Genomic DNA, 14,934 nt, shown 5'->3' on the forward strand with positions numbered 1-14,934 from the left:
TTCCACTATGTGCTATCTCTCACATCAGTGTGAAAGTTTAGATGGAGTCGTGTGCATTTAGTGATACGTGATTTTTATTGCGCTCACCATTGCAATGACATTGTAAAAGAACGATTTATAGTTTCAGGAGTGCGAGAAGTTACTAATGTAAAAATGTTTGTCATTTCTGCTAAAGTCATTAGAGTACAAATACTGATACGGCTGTAAAGATTTTTAGGGCCTTGTACAAATTAGCCCGAAGGTACTAACGTAGCACCTGCATTCACTTTCCATTTGCGGTATTTGGTGTATGTTGTGCATGTAATATCTTTGTGAAGTTTGAGGAGCATTCTCGCAGTGTATCGTTTTATGCGAGAAATTTTAAGGATTTGGGAAGGTTGGTCTGAAATGTATTTGATTGATAATGTAGTAAACAACTGAAGTTTTGGTGATTCGCCTCGCTTCAGGAAATATTTTAATGGGACACTATATGTGGCATTGTTACTATGGTATTGTCATTGCTTATTTCCATCGTTGATTCTAGAATGACAATCATGATGTTAAATTTTTAAGGAAATAAGAATTTTCTGTTTATTTAAGAGGAACATCATGAATGGAGCATGAATCAGGTTTTATTTTACAGTACTGCAACGGGGTGGGACGGGTCTCGATGGACAGCGTGGGAGGAGCGCCTGACGATGAAATGCCGGCGACCGACCTTGTGGATGAATGGGTTGTGAACAAGGGACATGTACCCGAATCGAGATTTCTATATCTCACGGTATGATATGAGAATCTTTTAGTATTCACCTACTGGAATCAATCGTTATCTAGACACATCAACTAGGTGGGATCTTTCTGTCTGTCATTATTACAGAAGATAATTGAAATTTCTCAAATTTTTGTCACCCACGAAAAATCCCATGCCATTTACCAGAAACAAAGCTACCTGACCGATCGCTTATTATGTTTTAATTCCTTCCAATGCCCACACTGGATACACAGACTAAGTTTTATGGGAAAATTGGATGACTATGTTGGAACTGTTGATGTTTCACAATACTGTTGGAGTAAGAAAAGTAAACTAAGCATAGGCTAAGTTGTAATATGCACTTGTGTAGTGTATTCATGCTACTGTTAACAACAAATTATTATAATCATTGGTATGCAGTATTTTTAATTAAAATTGTCGTTTCAGTTTCATGTTGTAGTTCCATTTCTCTCTGCTATTGTGTCTTTATCTTTAGCTACAGAGGGCAGTGGTTAATAAACACGCAGTGTTGTGAAAAACTAAATAATTGTATGATAATTTTTGTGAAGAATTTTTTGTGTTGAGCAGTGATTGAACATCCTGTGTGTGTGTGTGTGTGTGTGTGTGTGTGTGTGTTTTGTTTTGTTTTGTTTTGTTTTGTTAAATCTCCTTTTTTTATAATCCATGTTTATCCTGCACAGTTAAATTGAAATTAGATTATTTTAACCTTAGGCCAGTGAAGACGGTGAGCTAATTACATGACTTCTGTCAGAAAATGAATGACAGAACTGGTTGTATAGTCATTTATATCATATTATCATTGAACTGACAAATTACAGTTGTTTTATTTATACATGCCTTACTGTAATTGTGGGGAAGAGTCCAGTTGTCATTTTTAAAACAAATAATATGACATGGGACGCTGAAACGGAGTTAGCTTTTAATAGATCCAGATAGAGAGCCATTAGATTGACAGAAGCATTTGATTGTACCTTTCAGCTGCCACCTTTTAACCTTACCTGACACTTGGACTATGCTACTGAGCAGTGTGTCTCCACTGCCTACATTCCATAAACTAATATAGACATAGGAAAAATATTGTCTGTGTTCCATCCTCTTTCTGTTTGCACACACAAGACATGGGCATTTTCACAGGTATAAACATTTCAATATGGTATCTGATCTCTGTAGAAACGTGGTGCTAAATTTGTTACAAAATTATTGTTGGAGATGGGAGTTTAAGTTGATGAATACTGACTAATAAATAGGCCTGGAACCGGTATACTGTCCCACCACTTACATACATATAGGCTTTCTTGTACCTCACCTTCATTTCCACACACCTGTAAATCATCTGCATACACCACTGCTTTCATATTTTCATCACCTATGTGCAGCACCACTCATTATTTCATCCATCATGATGATGGGAAGTAGAGCAGGTAGTGCATTCCCTTGCTTCAGTCTGTTTTTTTTTTGTTCCAACCACCCTGTGTTCTCTTCTACTTCTACACAACTCATTCTTCTTCTATACATATCCTTCGTTCTTCTCGTAGGCAACCTTCCAACTACCCTCTCCCGAAGAGTTTCCCAGGTCTTGCTTCTTTCACACTACCGTACACCTTCTCAGTGTTCAGGAACAGTATTACTAAATCATTGTCATGTTCGCAGTGCCTCTCTTGGAGTTACCTTACATTAAAAATTAGATCCACTGCTGACTTTCCTGGTCTGAACCCTTATTGTTCCTCTTTGAGGTCTGGTCGTACTATCTTCTGTTCACTCTTTCCCAGGATCTTCTAAAGTACTACGACAGCATGACACATCAAACCAACTGCCCTATAATTTTAATGTAGTTTCTTAAAAATTGACAGTAAGATTCCATTTTTTGAACATAATGGTGTCCCTCTTTCTTTCTGTAATCATCTAGTGATCCAATAGAGACACTGCACTCCTGCAAAGCTAGCTGTTCTCACCATCTCCACACTTATTTCATCCAGCCCAGGTACTTTTCCTCCTTGCTTGATATTTATTGCTTCTCTATTTCTGGCAGCTTATTCCCATCTCAGCATCTTTCACATCCCCAGATTCCTCATTTTTTCTTCTATGTTTCCAGTGTGGTTTAGTAATTCTTCAAAACATTCCTTCTGCTTCTTGATTTCTTGTTCACTCTCAACTTTTTTTCGTATTGTGTTGATCATCCTGACACTTCACATAATGCTGCTTTTCTTCGCCTAAATCATTCCATAGAGGACCTTCTTACTCTTTTCACTGTACTGTCATCTTCCATCATTTTGTCCACTCTCCCATTCATTTCCTCTCCTCTCCTGCTATCACTCTTGCAGTCACCTGTTTCTTCTCAATGTATTCCTTCTTGCTTACTCCTTTATCTCTTGAAACAGAATACTTAGCTTATCTTTGAAAATTCCTCCCTTCCATCATTCGGGTCGACAAAAGCGTCCAACCCCACGCGTTGGCTTTGACCCGTGACGTAAGGGTGTTGTCGTGTGTGACGTCATGACTGCGCGGAGTTTGGTTTGTGAGTGTGGCGTGTTTGTAGATGCCGACGTGTTGTGGTTTGTCGTGCTCTCTGGTGGTATGTTCAGGGTTTTCGTTTGTGTGGTGTAACGGGCTCAGTTTGCTTTTGCTCATTATCCAGAATTGTTAGTGTCGGCTGTGTTTGTAGTGGAATTCGTTTCAGTGAGTTAACGATTTTTTGTGAAGGTTAATTTAGTGTTGTTCGCTGTACATCGTGTGGTAATTTTAGTAAAATTAATCAGTTGTTTTTGTTCAGGAATAGATATGACGGATAAAATTAACAATGCACAGGTCAAGGGAAGCGTTCGATCCCAGTGTGTGGCTGTGTATGTTGATATTGGTATTGGGAGATGTTTTTGAGCTATATATGTCAAGGAAAGTGTCAGATTCCAGATGATATTGTTTAGTGTTATTTGGGGAGTTTCGTGATGTCGGTTTTTTTCGTCGTTTTGTGTGGTTTTGTATGGGGGTGGGTGTCTAAATTCATTTATATTTAGTTTGCCCCCACCCAAAAACACCCCATTTCCCGCGCTTGTCCCGTTAGTGTCATTAGGCTTTTTGTGGAAAGTGTGTGTGTTTGTTTTTCGATGTATTTTCGTCCTCATAAAGTCTACGTACCGACTTTATATGCGCCATATTGGAATCGTGGTTTATGGTCTTTTCGCCATATTTGTGACGTCATGGGTCAAAGCAGATGGGCGGGATAGGATGCTTCCGTATTTCCCATCATTCCACCAGGTTGTTTCTTCAAGGGCTCCGTAATGTAGGGTAAAATTTTGCACTATATAAATCATTTAAAAATAAATATATGAAATTAGTTGAATGTAAATTATTTAAATTTTCTTGGTAGTATAAATTTCTTTAAAACAAGGCAGCTACTAGTTTCAGTAGTGTCTACATTGCCATAAAGTTGCTTTTACAAACATTTCTAAATTGTATTTCTAGACATATTTCATATTAGTTATTAGCTGGATAGAAGCTGTGTAGGATTAAATTTTATAAGTTGTGAAAATTTAAAAAATTAACCAAACACTCTTGGTAACACAATTTCTCTTGGAACATAGCAACCACTAATTCATTCTTCATTCAATATATCTCTAAATCAGTACAAAAAGCATATTGCCAAACTTGGGTTCTTAACAAAGTTAACAATTTGCTTGCGAGGTGTGGTCTTTCGGATGGCACAAAAATTTTCAAAGTCATTCTGCAAGGACAGTTCTAGCGGAATACTTCCACCCCCCCCCCCCCCCCAACTTCCTTATATCGCCAACCCTATAATGTTTTAACTTTTGGTTACCTTATCCATTTCTTTGTTCATTTTTGACATGTGTTATTGACGCTTGCTGTGTTCTCATAGACTGCACCTTGCGGATTATGTACCTGTTTTCTTCAGTATGGTACAAAATGTGTTTGCATGAACATGTCACTTTTAACGATCCTAAGCTTGATGAAATAGTTAATTGATGGGTGGATGAAGATGTAAATGATATTGATCAAGAAATAGATGAAACAGATGATTTTACAATAGCCAGTGATCACAATGCTGCTAGTGAAAGGACGGTGATTCAGAGGAAAAATGTGACAATTGTGATGGGGACGTTGCTGTTCCTACAATAAAGTACATAGTATGTTAGTTAAAATCAGATGTGTTCCAAGTGTTAGTAAAAAAAATGTAAATCCCAGGATTGAATGTCAATTTTGCGGACTTTTCATTTGTACCTATCAAGTGCAATTTTTATGTGCCAGTTTAAAACCTGGAATTTAGTTTTATGTGAGCATTTACTAGAATGTTTCAGAATGTGAAATTCAGTTATCTAACATATCGTTTAAGTGTACTACATAAAAAAATGCACAACAATATGTGATTTTGAGTGATAAAAAGTAAAATGTTGCAAGTGTTACTTAGTGTAATAAAACCAACAAGGAGTATTTAAATAACACTTAAGTAATTGTAAAAAATAATATAACTTAAATTAAAAATTTCAAATATCTATGCTGTAATTCTTGGGTTAAACATAGGGGTCCCAGAGACCTTGTAAAATACATTATAGAAACGTCACATTATGAGTGAAAGGTTAATACATTCTTTAAAGTTAAACTTAATTTCTACTTTCAAAACTATTATGAGTGAGAAGTGTGCTTGCTGTCATAGGATAGTGAGTAAGGAGATTTGTTGCTAATCTCCCAGGAAATATTTTCCCTGTGGAGGGGGGAAACTAGTTGGGAGAACATTCGGAAAATACAAGATGAGGCAGGTAAAAGTGTCCTGGAGAATAGAGTTCGGGGTGGGGAAACAAAGGCAAGGAAATATAGTACTAACCTGACTAGCAGATGTTGAAAGCGACCACTATACATCTCTTGGCAATTTTGGGCTTTGGTCGGCAAGTTGTTGGAAGCGGGTTGAAGTTGGACAGCTGGAATTACTGCAGTCTCATCTGAAATGTTCTCCAGCAGTTCTTGAAAATTATAGTGTTGTTATGATACACGTTAGACTTGAGGGCTCTCCCCACAAAACACTTGCACACTGACAGATCAGGTGACCTGGGTGGTCAGCTAGGGCCGCGACCAGACTGACCTCTGTTAACAACTCTGTCTGGCGTTAATATTGTTTAAATGTGCTCCAAGGTTCAGCCGGCTGTGTGGGCAGTTGCCCATCCTGTTGGGGTGTGGTTATATGTGTACATTCAGTCCAATTGTTTCCACTCAGTCCTGGCCATTTCTATTTGCCCCATCCTTTAGAAGAGGCTTTCTCCTGTAATTGCAGAGTATACAGCAGGAACATTTTGGCTGAGGAGCAAGAGGGGAAAATCTGTGCCCTTCAGACAGTTGCAGGAAGGAATTGATCAGGATTAATCGATACAGGGGAGGAGGGTGGTTGGGAACTGCAATTGGTAACGAGACAGGAAGAAAGAATGAGATCTTTTTATTACTAACACTAAAAATAGATATCTACCACTGCCAGAGTTAAGTGGTAAAGAGCATCAGGTAGGACTAGGAGTAGGAAAAGTGCACCTCACTTCAACTGGGATCAGGAAGCCTAGAAATGTGCAAAGTGTTAAGAAGAAGAAAGTGTTACTACTAGGCAGTAACCATGGGTGAGGTATAGGCCTTCAGTTACAGGAAAGTGTAGGGACCACAGGCATTTTTAAAGCAAATGCAGGGGTAAGCTAAGTGATAAAGGACTTTGGGTCTCTATGTAAGGATCTTTCAAAATATGACCATGTAGTGATAGTTGTTGAGGTGGTAAACAGTTCAGGCAGGAATGGGCCATCTGACATAAATGGTGACCTGGACAAGGTAACTTCCCTGACTGGTAGTGTCAATGTATACTATGTTGAGCTGTTCCAATGTGATGTTCAGCCAGGTTTTAATGGAACTGTGAGGTGGATTATTGGAGTCTTAGAGGTGGCAGTGATTGCAGCTGACTTTCTGAATGTTGCTCTGGTGCTAGTTGTGACTTTTTTTCTATGATGATGTTTCACCAAAGTTGGGATGAAATGTATAGAGAAGCCAATGTAATTGCAAAATTCTGTAAATTCTCAGCATTATTATAATTGAACTTTGAAAAAACATTTCCAGAAGTATCTGGATCAGTATTAGTGTATCACAAACAGAAAAGGATACCAGTGGTATTAGGAAGTCCTCCTGAACCGTAAAGTACGTCAGTTCCATGAAAAAGTCACAATGAGCCAGAGTTTTGAAATTTTTGCCATATGTACAAAAATATTTATAGGAAGGTGATAATTGCTGCAAAAAACTCATTTAATGATGAAAAACGTGCAATGCAGTGAACAATAGCAAAACAGCTTGGGATGTCATTAAAAAAGGAACGAAGGAGAGAGAAACAAGTTGGTTGGTTGATTAGTTAGATTCATATTCCATGGATCATTTTGCACGAAAACTCATAATGACGTGGGAAGAGTCATTTTACATTCACATCAGAAATTAATTTGTAAATAAGGCTAAATGCTGACATTTTAAAGATTTTTTAAATGATCTAATAAGGGAGAGGATAAAATAATAAATGATTCACACTCGTTAGCAAACTATGTGAATGAATGTTTTTCAGATATTGCAGAGAAATTAAAAAGGAAAAAAAAACCTGTAAATAATTATGTGCTAAGTAGAATGATTTTATTACCAACCACAGGGTGTGAAGTCACTAAACCAGACAGAACCTAAAACAAAATCAATAAGCTTAAGTGAAGTACCAATGTGCGTGCTAAAACAAAACATGCAGAGCACACAAGCTCCCTTAACTGTGGGATTATTTGTTTAGCGCAGCAAAGTGAGGTGGAAAAAATTGTTTAGGGACAAAATAAAACTTATATTTTATTTAATACATTTTACATATAGGCTACACACATGATCTCGTTACCAATCAACAACCATGGAACATCATTTCACCGAGGTCTAATGCACTCAGCACAAAATGTCCTATGCACATTATACACATTGGAAAAATACTTTGTTCACATTTCCCCAACATCCCCCCTTTGAACAAATATATTTCAGATACTGACCGTAATGTTTCACCAACTTCTGAAACTTGTCTTTATTGAGAGGCTTCGGTAGAAGATGTGATAAAATTTCTTCTGTGTATAGATATTGATGGTTATATTTCCCTGCTCCAGATGATTTCTGTAGAAGTGATCGTTTATGTCAATATTTTTGGATCTTATACTGATGACATTATTGCTGGCAAGCTTAATAGCTCCCATATTATCACAGTTGGTTTTATTTTTATAAGAGATTCTATTTCACCCATCAGTGTTTTGATTCACAAAGCTTCTTGGATAGTGGAGAATAAGGCCATATACTCAGCTTCCACGGTGTTCAAACAACTGTCCTCAGTCTCTTATGTGACCAGGATAGCAATCCTCTCTCAGTTTAAAGCAACTTCCAGTGATGGCCTGTCTACTTTCCAGCTCACTTCCCCAGCCTATTTGACTGTACCCTTCTAAATTTAAATTTCCATTTTAAAAATATTTCAGCTTCAAATATCTGAATATTCTATTGATTGCCATCCAATGTTTTTCTTTTGGATCATTGCAAAGCTTGCTTGCAGCATTTGTGGCAAATACATTGTCTGGTTTGGAAGTTTGTGATAAGTGCAGTGGACTTCCAATAGCTTCCAAATAGGATACACTTTCCTTATATGTCTTATCTTCATCATTTATTATCAGTTTTGCACTTTCTTCAATTGGGGTAGGAATAGTCTTACAGTCTTCCATACCAAACTTTTCTAAGATTTTTCTTGTGTACTGAGATTGATCAATCCATAGTTCTTCTCTGTTGGTACTTCGTAGAATCTTCATAGCTAAGTACTGACTAACTTCACCTAAGTCATGCATGTTAAATTCTGACAGTAACTTTTTTTTTTAAAGTTAGTTTTATTTTCACTGTTGGTCAAAATAAAAAAAAAAATCTATACCCATATGGACTTGATTGTAATTTATTCCTTGCTTCTTTTATAATATGTACTTGGATCTGGTTTTGACTGTGGCAAGCTCAGTTTTATCAAAGTTTTATGTAAGCATTTATTCCAGCAGTGGCCACTCTGCTTTAATTCATTCATGGCTTCCTTCAAATGCCAAACTTTCCTTTTCTCTGGATGAGGTTTGTTAACTTCATCAGGTGGGGTCACATAAATTTCCCCTTCCAGCTTTCCATTCAGATAGGCTGTTTTCACATCCATTTGATTAATCAATAGGCCTTTCCTTACTGCAAGAGCTAAAAGATATCTTAATTAGGAATATTTCACCACTGATGAGAAAGTCTGATGATAATCTATTCCTTGTTTCTGACAATATCCTTTAACTACCAATCTGGCCTTGAATTTTGGCATTGCACTCTCGGGGTTTTTAATATAGTATACCCATCTTGTTCTTAGTGGCTTTTTATTTTCAGGCATGTCGACCCATCCATATGTATCATTATTCAAAAATGATTGTAATTGTTTTTCCATTGCCTCTCTCCAACTTGGAGCATTGGTTATTGCCAAGGCTTCATCGCCTGTGGTGGGTTAACTGTTGAAGGTTTGGGCAACATACATTTCGTACTCAGGGTATCTTTGTGATTCCATTATATGTGTAGGTCACCTTAAATTGTCTTCCTCTGTTGAATCTTCTTCCTCAATTCCTCGCTCAGGTACCATATCAGTTTGCTCTACATCCTTATCTTCCTCTGTTTCAGTTTCCATCTCTTCTTCAGAATTATCACACCTTATGTGAATTACTGTATTATTTTGACGATGTTTTCCTTTATTTTATGTTTAGAATCCTCCAAAAATACTACATCTCCACTGCTTAATAGCGTCTTATTCACAGGATTACAAAATCTATATCCTTTTGAATCCTCACAATATCCAGCAGCAATATATTTCTGCTATTTTTCATCCCATTTACATCTTAATGGTTTTGAAATCTGAGCCATTGCTCCACATCCAAAGACTTTTAAGTACCTTAGGTCTGGTTTCTTCCCAGTCCATACTTTGTAAGGTGTCTTGTTTCTCACAACTTTGCTAGGTGATCTGTGAATTAAACCCACCACTGTTGACATTGCCCAAAGGCACTTAGGTAGTTCAGCATAGCTTAGCATACTTCTTGCCTCCTCTACAATGGTTCTGTTGGCATGTTCTGTAACTCCATTCTGAGAGACTATAGTGAATGGTAGTCTGATGCCTGCTGACACCCATTTCATTTAACTTTTCCTTAAACTGTCTGTTTACGTATTCTGCTACATTGTCTGATCTAATAATTTTAATTTTCCTCCTCATCTGTCTTTTGACAATTTTGCAGCAAACATTAAATACATCACGCACTTCATCCTTGGTGCTTATAACGTAAACACGACTGTACCTAGAAAAATCTTCTATGAATGTCAGGAAATAGTAGCTACCTCGTAAGGATTTATTCTCCATAGGACCACAGAGATCTGTGTGAATGAGTTGCAAGACTTCCATAAATCTGCTTTGACTTGATTTGTAAGGCAGTCTGGCCTGCTTCTCTTGAAAACACACCTCACATTATAAATTATTATTTCCATAATTTTCCATCCCAGTTGCCATATTATTCAATAAGGCTATACTTTGTCTATTCAAATATCCAAGTTTCCTATGCCACAAGAAACGTTTTGCAGCATAAACGGGGCAATTTCCAGTTCCAGCAATATCTTGAACTGTGTTATATTTGTAAATATGTTTTACATTATATACAGTAGCAACAATATCACCACAAGAGTCGATTATTTTGGTTTCCTGTATATCAAAGATAACCTTGTTACCCTTCTTTACTATTTCGCTTACTGACAGCAAATTAGTTGCAATATTCTTCACATAACATCATGAACAGTTACAGTTTGTTTTTCCCATTCACAAGCAAATTAAGACCAACATTTCCTCTGAGTTCACACTTTAACTTAGACCCATCAACTGTGGAAATTCCGATGTCAGTCCTTGAGTGAACATCTTACAAAACTGATGGGGCTTTAATAATATGCACAGATGCTCCTGAATCAGGAAACTACTCTGCATGATTGTCACTTGCTTCACTAAAAGAATAAAAAGCAGAAAGTACCTTATCTTTATGGGCAGTTTTTCTCTCAGGACTACTATAATTAACATGGTTCTTTTCATTAATACTCAACCTTTCATTACAATGTGATGAGAAACATCCAATCTTCTGCCACTGAAACATTTTATTGGCTTCTTCTCCCTGTGTTTAGAGTATAAAGTCGACACTGTTTCTATCTTTGGATCGTAAGAGACTGGCTCATTTTTCATGTCCTATAGAATTTTTATGTTCATACTATCTGCTGTAATGGGTATTCCTGAACTTTCCGAACCCATATTCATAGGTGAATATTTCTCTAGTAGTCCTGCTAACAATAAAGTGCCAATCCATTCTTCTGCAATTTCGAAACCAATATTCCTGAGACAATTTGACATTGAAGTTATTTTATTCACATATTCATCCACATTTTTGCGTTTGTTCAATCTTGTTGTTATCATCTCACAAAGTAATCATACTTTTCTGGTTAAACCTCCATCTTCAAATGCATTTTTCAGTTTGTCCCATACCTCCTTTGCTGATGTAGCCTTTTATATGTGAAGATAAGTTACTGGATCAATCAAAAAACAAATAAATGACTCATTCACGTCAGGGAAATTTCCAGAGCACTTAAAACAGGCAAGAGTGGTGTCTCTGTTGAAGAAAAGTATGCTGCAGACATATAAAACTACTAGTCCATTTCCCTGCTATCACCATTATCAAAAATCATAGAATCAATGAAAGGCAGATTAGTGAATTACTTGTAGGATGTAACCTGCACAGTGAATCACAGTTTGGTTTCCAAAGTGGTAGAATTACAGAGTCAGACATGATAGAATTAACAAAAGTTACTTGGTGCTCTTGAAAACTATATCTGTTACAGGCATATTTTTAGATCTTTCTAAGGCTTTTGATATTGTTGACCATGAGATTCTATTCAATTAAGATATAAGCATTGGGAATAAGAGATGTAGTTAATGACTGGTTCTGCTTGTACCTAGGAGATAGGGTACAAAGACTGGAGGTAATACATACCTCAAATAAGTCTAAAATCTTTTTTCTGTGATAGTCACTGAGAGATAATGATAACTCTTTGCAGAAAAAGCAAATATAAAACCCTAAAGGAGTCTACAATTGGCCAATATGCAAGTAAATGAGATTGAACATAGAGAAAACAAATGCCATGAATTTAAGTTTGAAGAAGAGGGAAAGTGACAAATTACATGTGGATGGCTGCTTTATAGACTAAGTAACAAACACAACATTTGTAGGAAATTGATATTGATTCTCAGTTGCAATGGTGTGAACACACAAAAGACACTTGAAAACAGCATGTCATCAACATTTTATGCCATTTGAGTCCTGTGATCAGTATGTGCAGCCAGTGTCTTTTAGTTATGTTCTGTTCATATGGAATTTCATTTCTTAGCTATGGAATTCTTTTCTGAGGAACAGATGTACAAAATATGAACACAGTTGTCAAACTTCATAAAAGGACCATAATAATAAACCAAAGCTTATTATAAAGTTCTGTTCAAAACACTAGGGATGTTAACAACACCATGTGAGTACATTTACCAATCAGTTGTGCACATTGAAAATAACATTGGTAATTATTGCATAAACAGTTCTGTCCATGACCATGAAACAGGATGTAGACTGAACTTACATTTTTCAAGAAAGAATAAACATAAAACTCAAAACAACATTTTCTACTGAGGCATGAAACTGTACATTAAATTGTCCAAGCAGATTAAAGAGAGTACTAAAACAAACTTTTTTTAAAAAATGCAGGTTTACTTTCATTACACACAGTAGGGGTTTTGATGAATAATAATAATGATAAAAATCATATCATTTCATATAACACCTTCACACTGTGTTTCTTCCCGCCACCCACTTTTTTTAAATTTATTTCACTCCCAAAGCTGTGCAGTGTGCAATATTAAAATGTTATCCTCTTTCTGAGCGAAACATCTTACTTATTAAGAGGGATGCTGACTCAGTTTTTCAGGATACCAAATGGGAAGTCAGGATAAACTGAATGAGGTAATGATATTTTAAACAGACTGGTCTTATATTTGTGAGGGTGGAGGCTCCGTTCTTCATCTGGCTGCCCTCATTTAGGTTCTCCACAACTTACAAAAATTACATTAGGCAAATGTTGAGATGGTTTCTACTATAAGGCGACAAGTCCCATCTTTGTCATACTAGAGCTGTAAATATGTAAATGCCTGTGTACATGAATTACATTATTTTTGTTGTTATTAAATTTTAATACCATGACATATTCAATATCCTTGTAAAAGTGGACTACGGATAACAACAACAACAACAACAACAACTACTACTACTACTACTACAGTAGTACTACTACTATTACCTTGACATCTGCCAATGTTCTCTTTGAGTCCTGGTCATATATTATGTTGTTTACCACAGATTTTCTGGGCAAATCATGGCTGTGCTTGATTGCTTTAAAACTTTGTTTCTTCTTAAACCAGGTTTTCCTGAGTGCTAATCCATTACTTTTACAAAAGGCAATGATTATCATCCTTAATAATTTCTCCTTCCCCACCCTGCCACTCACAGTACGTCCTCATACCCTTTCCTTTTGAGATGATGATGTTCTGAAAGGCATAAATTTCTCCAGAGCATGATAGTATCGATTGGCTTTTATCTCATTCTATTCAGAATATAATTTGTGGTGAGGGTGTGTGGGTTTCCAGTACTAAGTATGTTCTCAAAGATGATGATCTTTTTTTTCCACAATAGAATATATAGACTGTTATTTATCATCCAGGTGATATGTATGTTTTTGGTTTTAGATTCATTAATAGAAGTAATCTTAGTTATCTTTCAGGTTAATCCCATTGGCTCTTCTTCTGCTGGCATAGCAACATCATCATCAGACATACACATTGATGTTGACTTTACATCCATGGATTTATGCATTTGAAGCTCAAAAATAGTTGCTTTGAATGTTAAACTTAAAAGCACTGTGGACAAGACACCCTCTCTGCTGATCCTCCCTTAGTCCAGTGCACTATTACCATTTTCCTGGAACCAGCGGGTTTTCATTGAGTGTGACATATTGAGCAGATACTCGGTCACAGCATGTCGATTAACATTTTCTAGACTATTAAAGGTCCACATGAAGTCCATACAGAATGTGGGGGCTCCCATTACATTAATATGCTATTATGTACGCCTACCTCAGTACAAATATCTGGTCTATTAGACATGGTTCCATGTCTATACTGTCTCAATACCTCTTCTGAGTACAGACTTAGCCTATTACACAAAACGTCAGACCTAATTTTTTGTATGACATTCAGCAGGGTAATCCGTGGAGTGCCACGTTGTATTGTAGTCCTTCTCATATATAAGCGGAATAACTCTTTCCAAAAATTTTCCTAGCCTCTTAGTAAACCAATAACTTTTTCATTCTTCAGGAATGTGTTGCAGTCCCATCACTTCCATGTGATTTGTGGTTTTTGAGATACTGGATAAACCTTTATACTTCCTAAAATGTAGTCTCCTCACTCTGTGGTTCTGCTGCATGATAAGGCAGTGTTTCATCCTCCTTGGGGTCACTTTGAGGATTTCCTGGAAGTATCCTTGCCAATGGTTCATTGTCTATTTACCAGCAGACAGATTCCTTACCTATCGTTACACATTGTAACCTTTGGTCTTCTTTCTTGGGTTCCTTATTTACATTTTATAAAACTTCCTAATTTCATCCCTGGGACAGTGCTCTGTTATCTCCTCTCTCCTTTTTTCACCCATCTCCTTTTTTTCCTTCTGCATCTTCTTGCTGCTTTAGCTTTTTTTCCTTTGTAGAGAAGGTCTGGCTAGCTGTTGTTTAACACTCGGAGACATCTTTACCTAGACTGCTTCTTCTCCTCTACTGCTTGCCTGCACTACTCAACATACTATTTGTCCTTTCATGGATTTCTAATTTCATCTACTGTTTCATGGATGGTAGTAAAATAACTCTCTTGATAACGTATAATATTATCAATATTGATATAATTCATGATCAAATGTTTGTGAATTCCTAAGGGACTAAACTACTGAGGTCATCAGTCCCCAGACACACACACTACTTAAACTAAC

At 36.7% G+C, this 14,934-nt stretch overlaps 1 protein-coding gene across 3 annotated transcripts in view; it reads left to right on the plus strand.

The window, feature by feature from the left end:
- The first annotated feature begins 312 nt into the window (after positions 1-312).
- LOC126194770 (PR domain zinc finger protein 10-like) overlaps positions 313-14,934 on the plus strand; it is a 208,324-nt gene continuing 193,702 nt past the window's right edge. For 2 of the 3 annotated variants that reach the window (XM_049933055.1, XM_049933057.1), the window contains exons 1-2: positions 355-488; positions 623-760. In XM_049933055.1, the coding sequence (XP_049789012.1) occupies positions 486-488; positions 623-760 (141 nt within the window). In that variant the 5' untranslated portion in view covers positions 355-485. Of the gene's footprint in view, positions 489-622; positions 761-14,934 lie in introns of all 3 variants that reach the window. The other variant, XM_049933056.1, reaches the window with a different exon arrangement.

This window comes from Schistocerca nitens, chromosome 7 (genome assembly GCF_023898315.1).
Source record: "Schistocerca nitens isolate TAMUIC-IGC-003100 chromosome 7, iqSchNite1.1, whole genome shotgun sequence".
In the NCBI taxonomy this organism is placed as follows: domain Eukaryota; kingdom Metazoa; phylum Arthropoda; class Insecta; order Orthoptera; family Acrididae; genus Schistocerca; species Schistocerca nitens.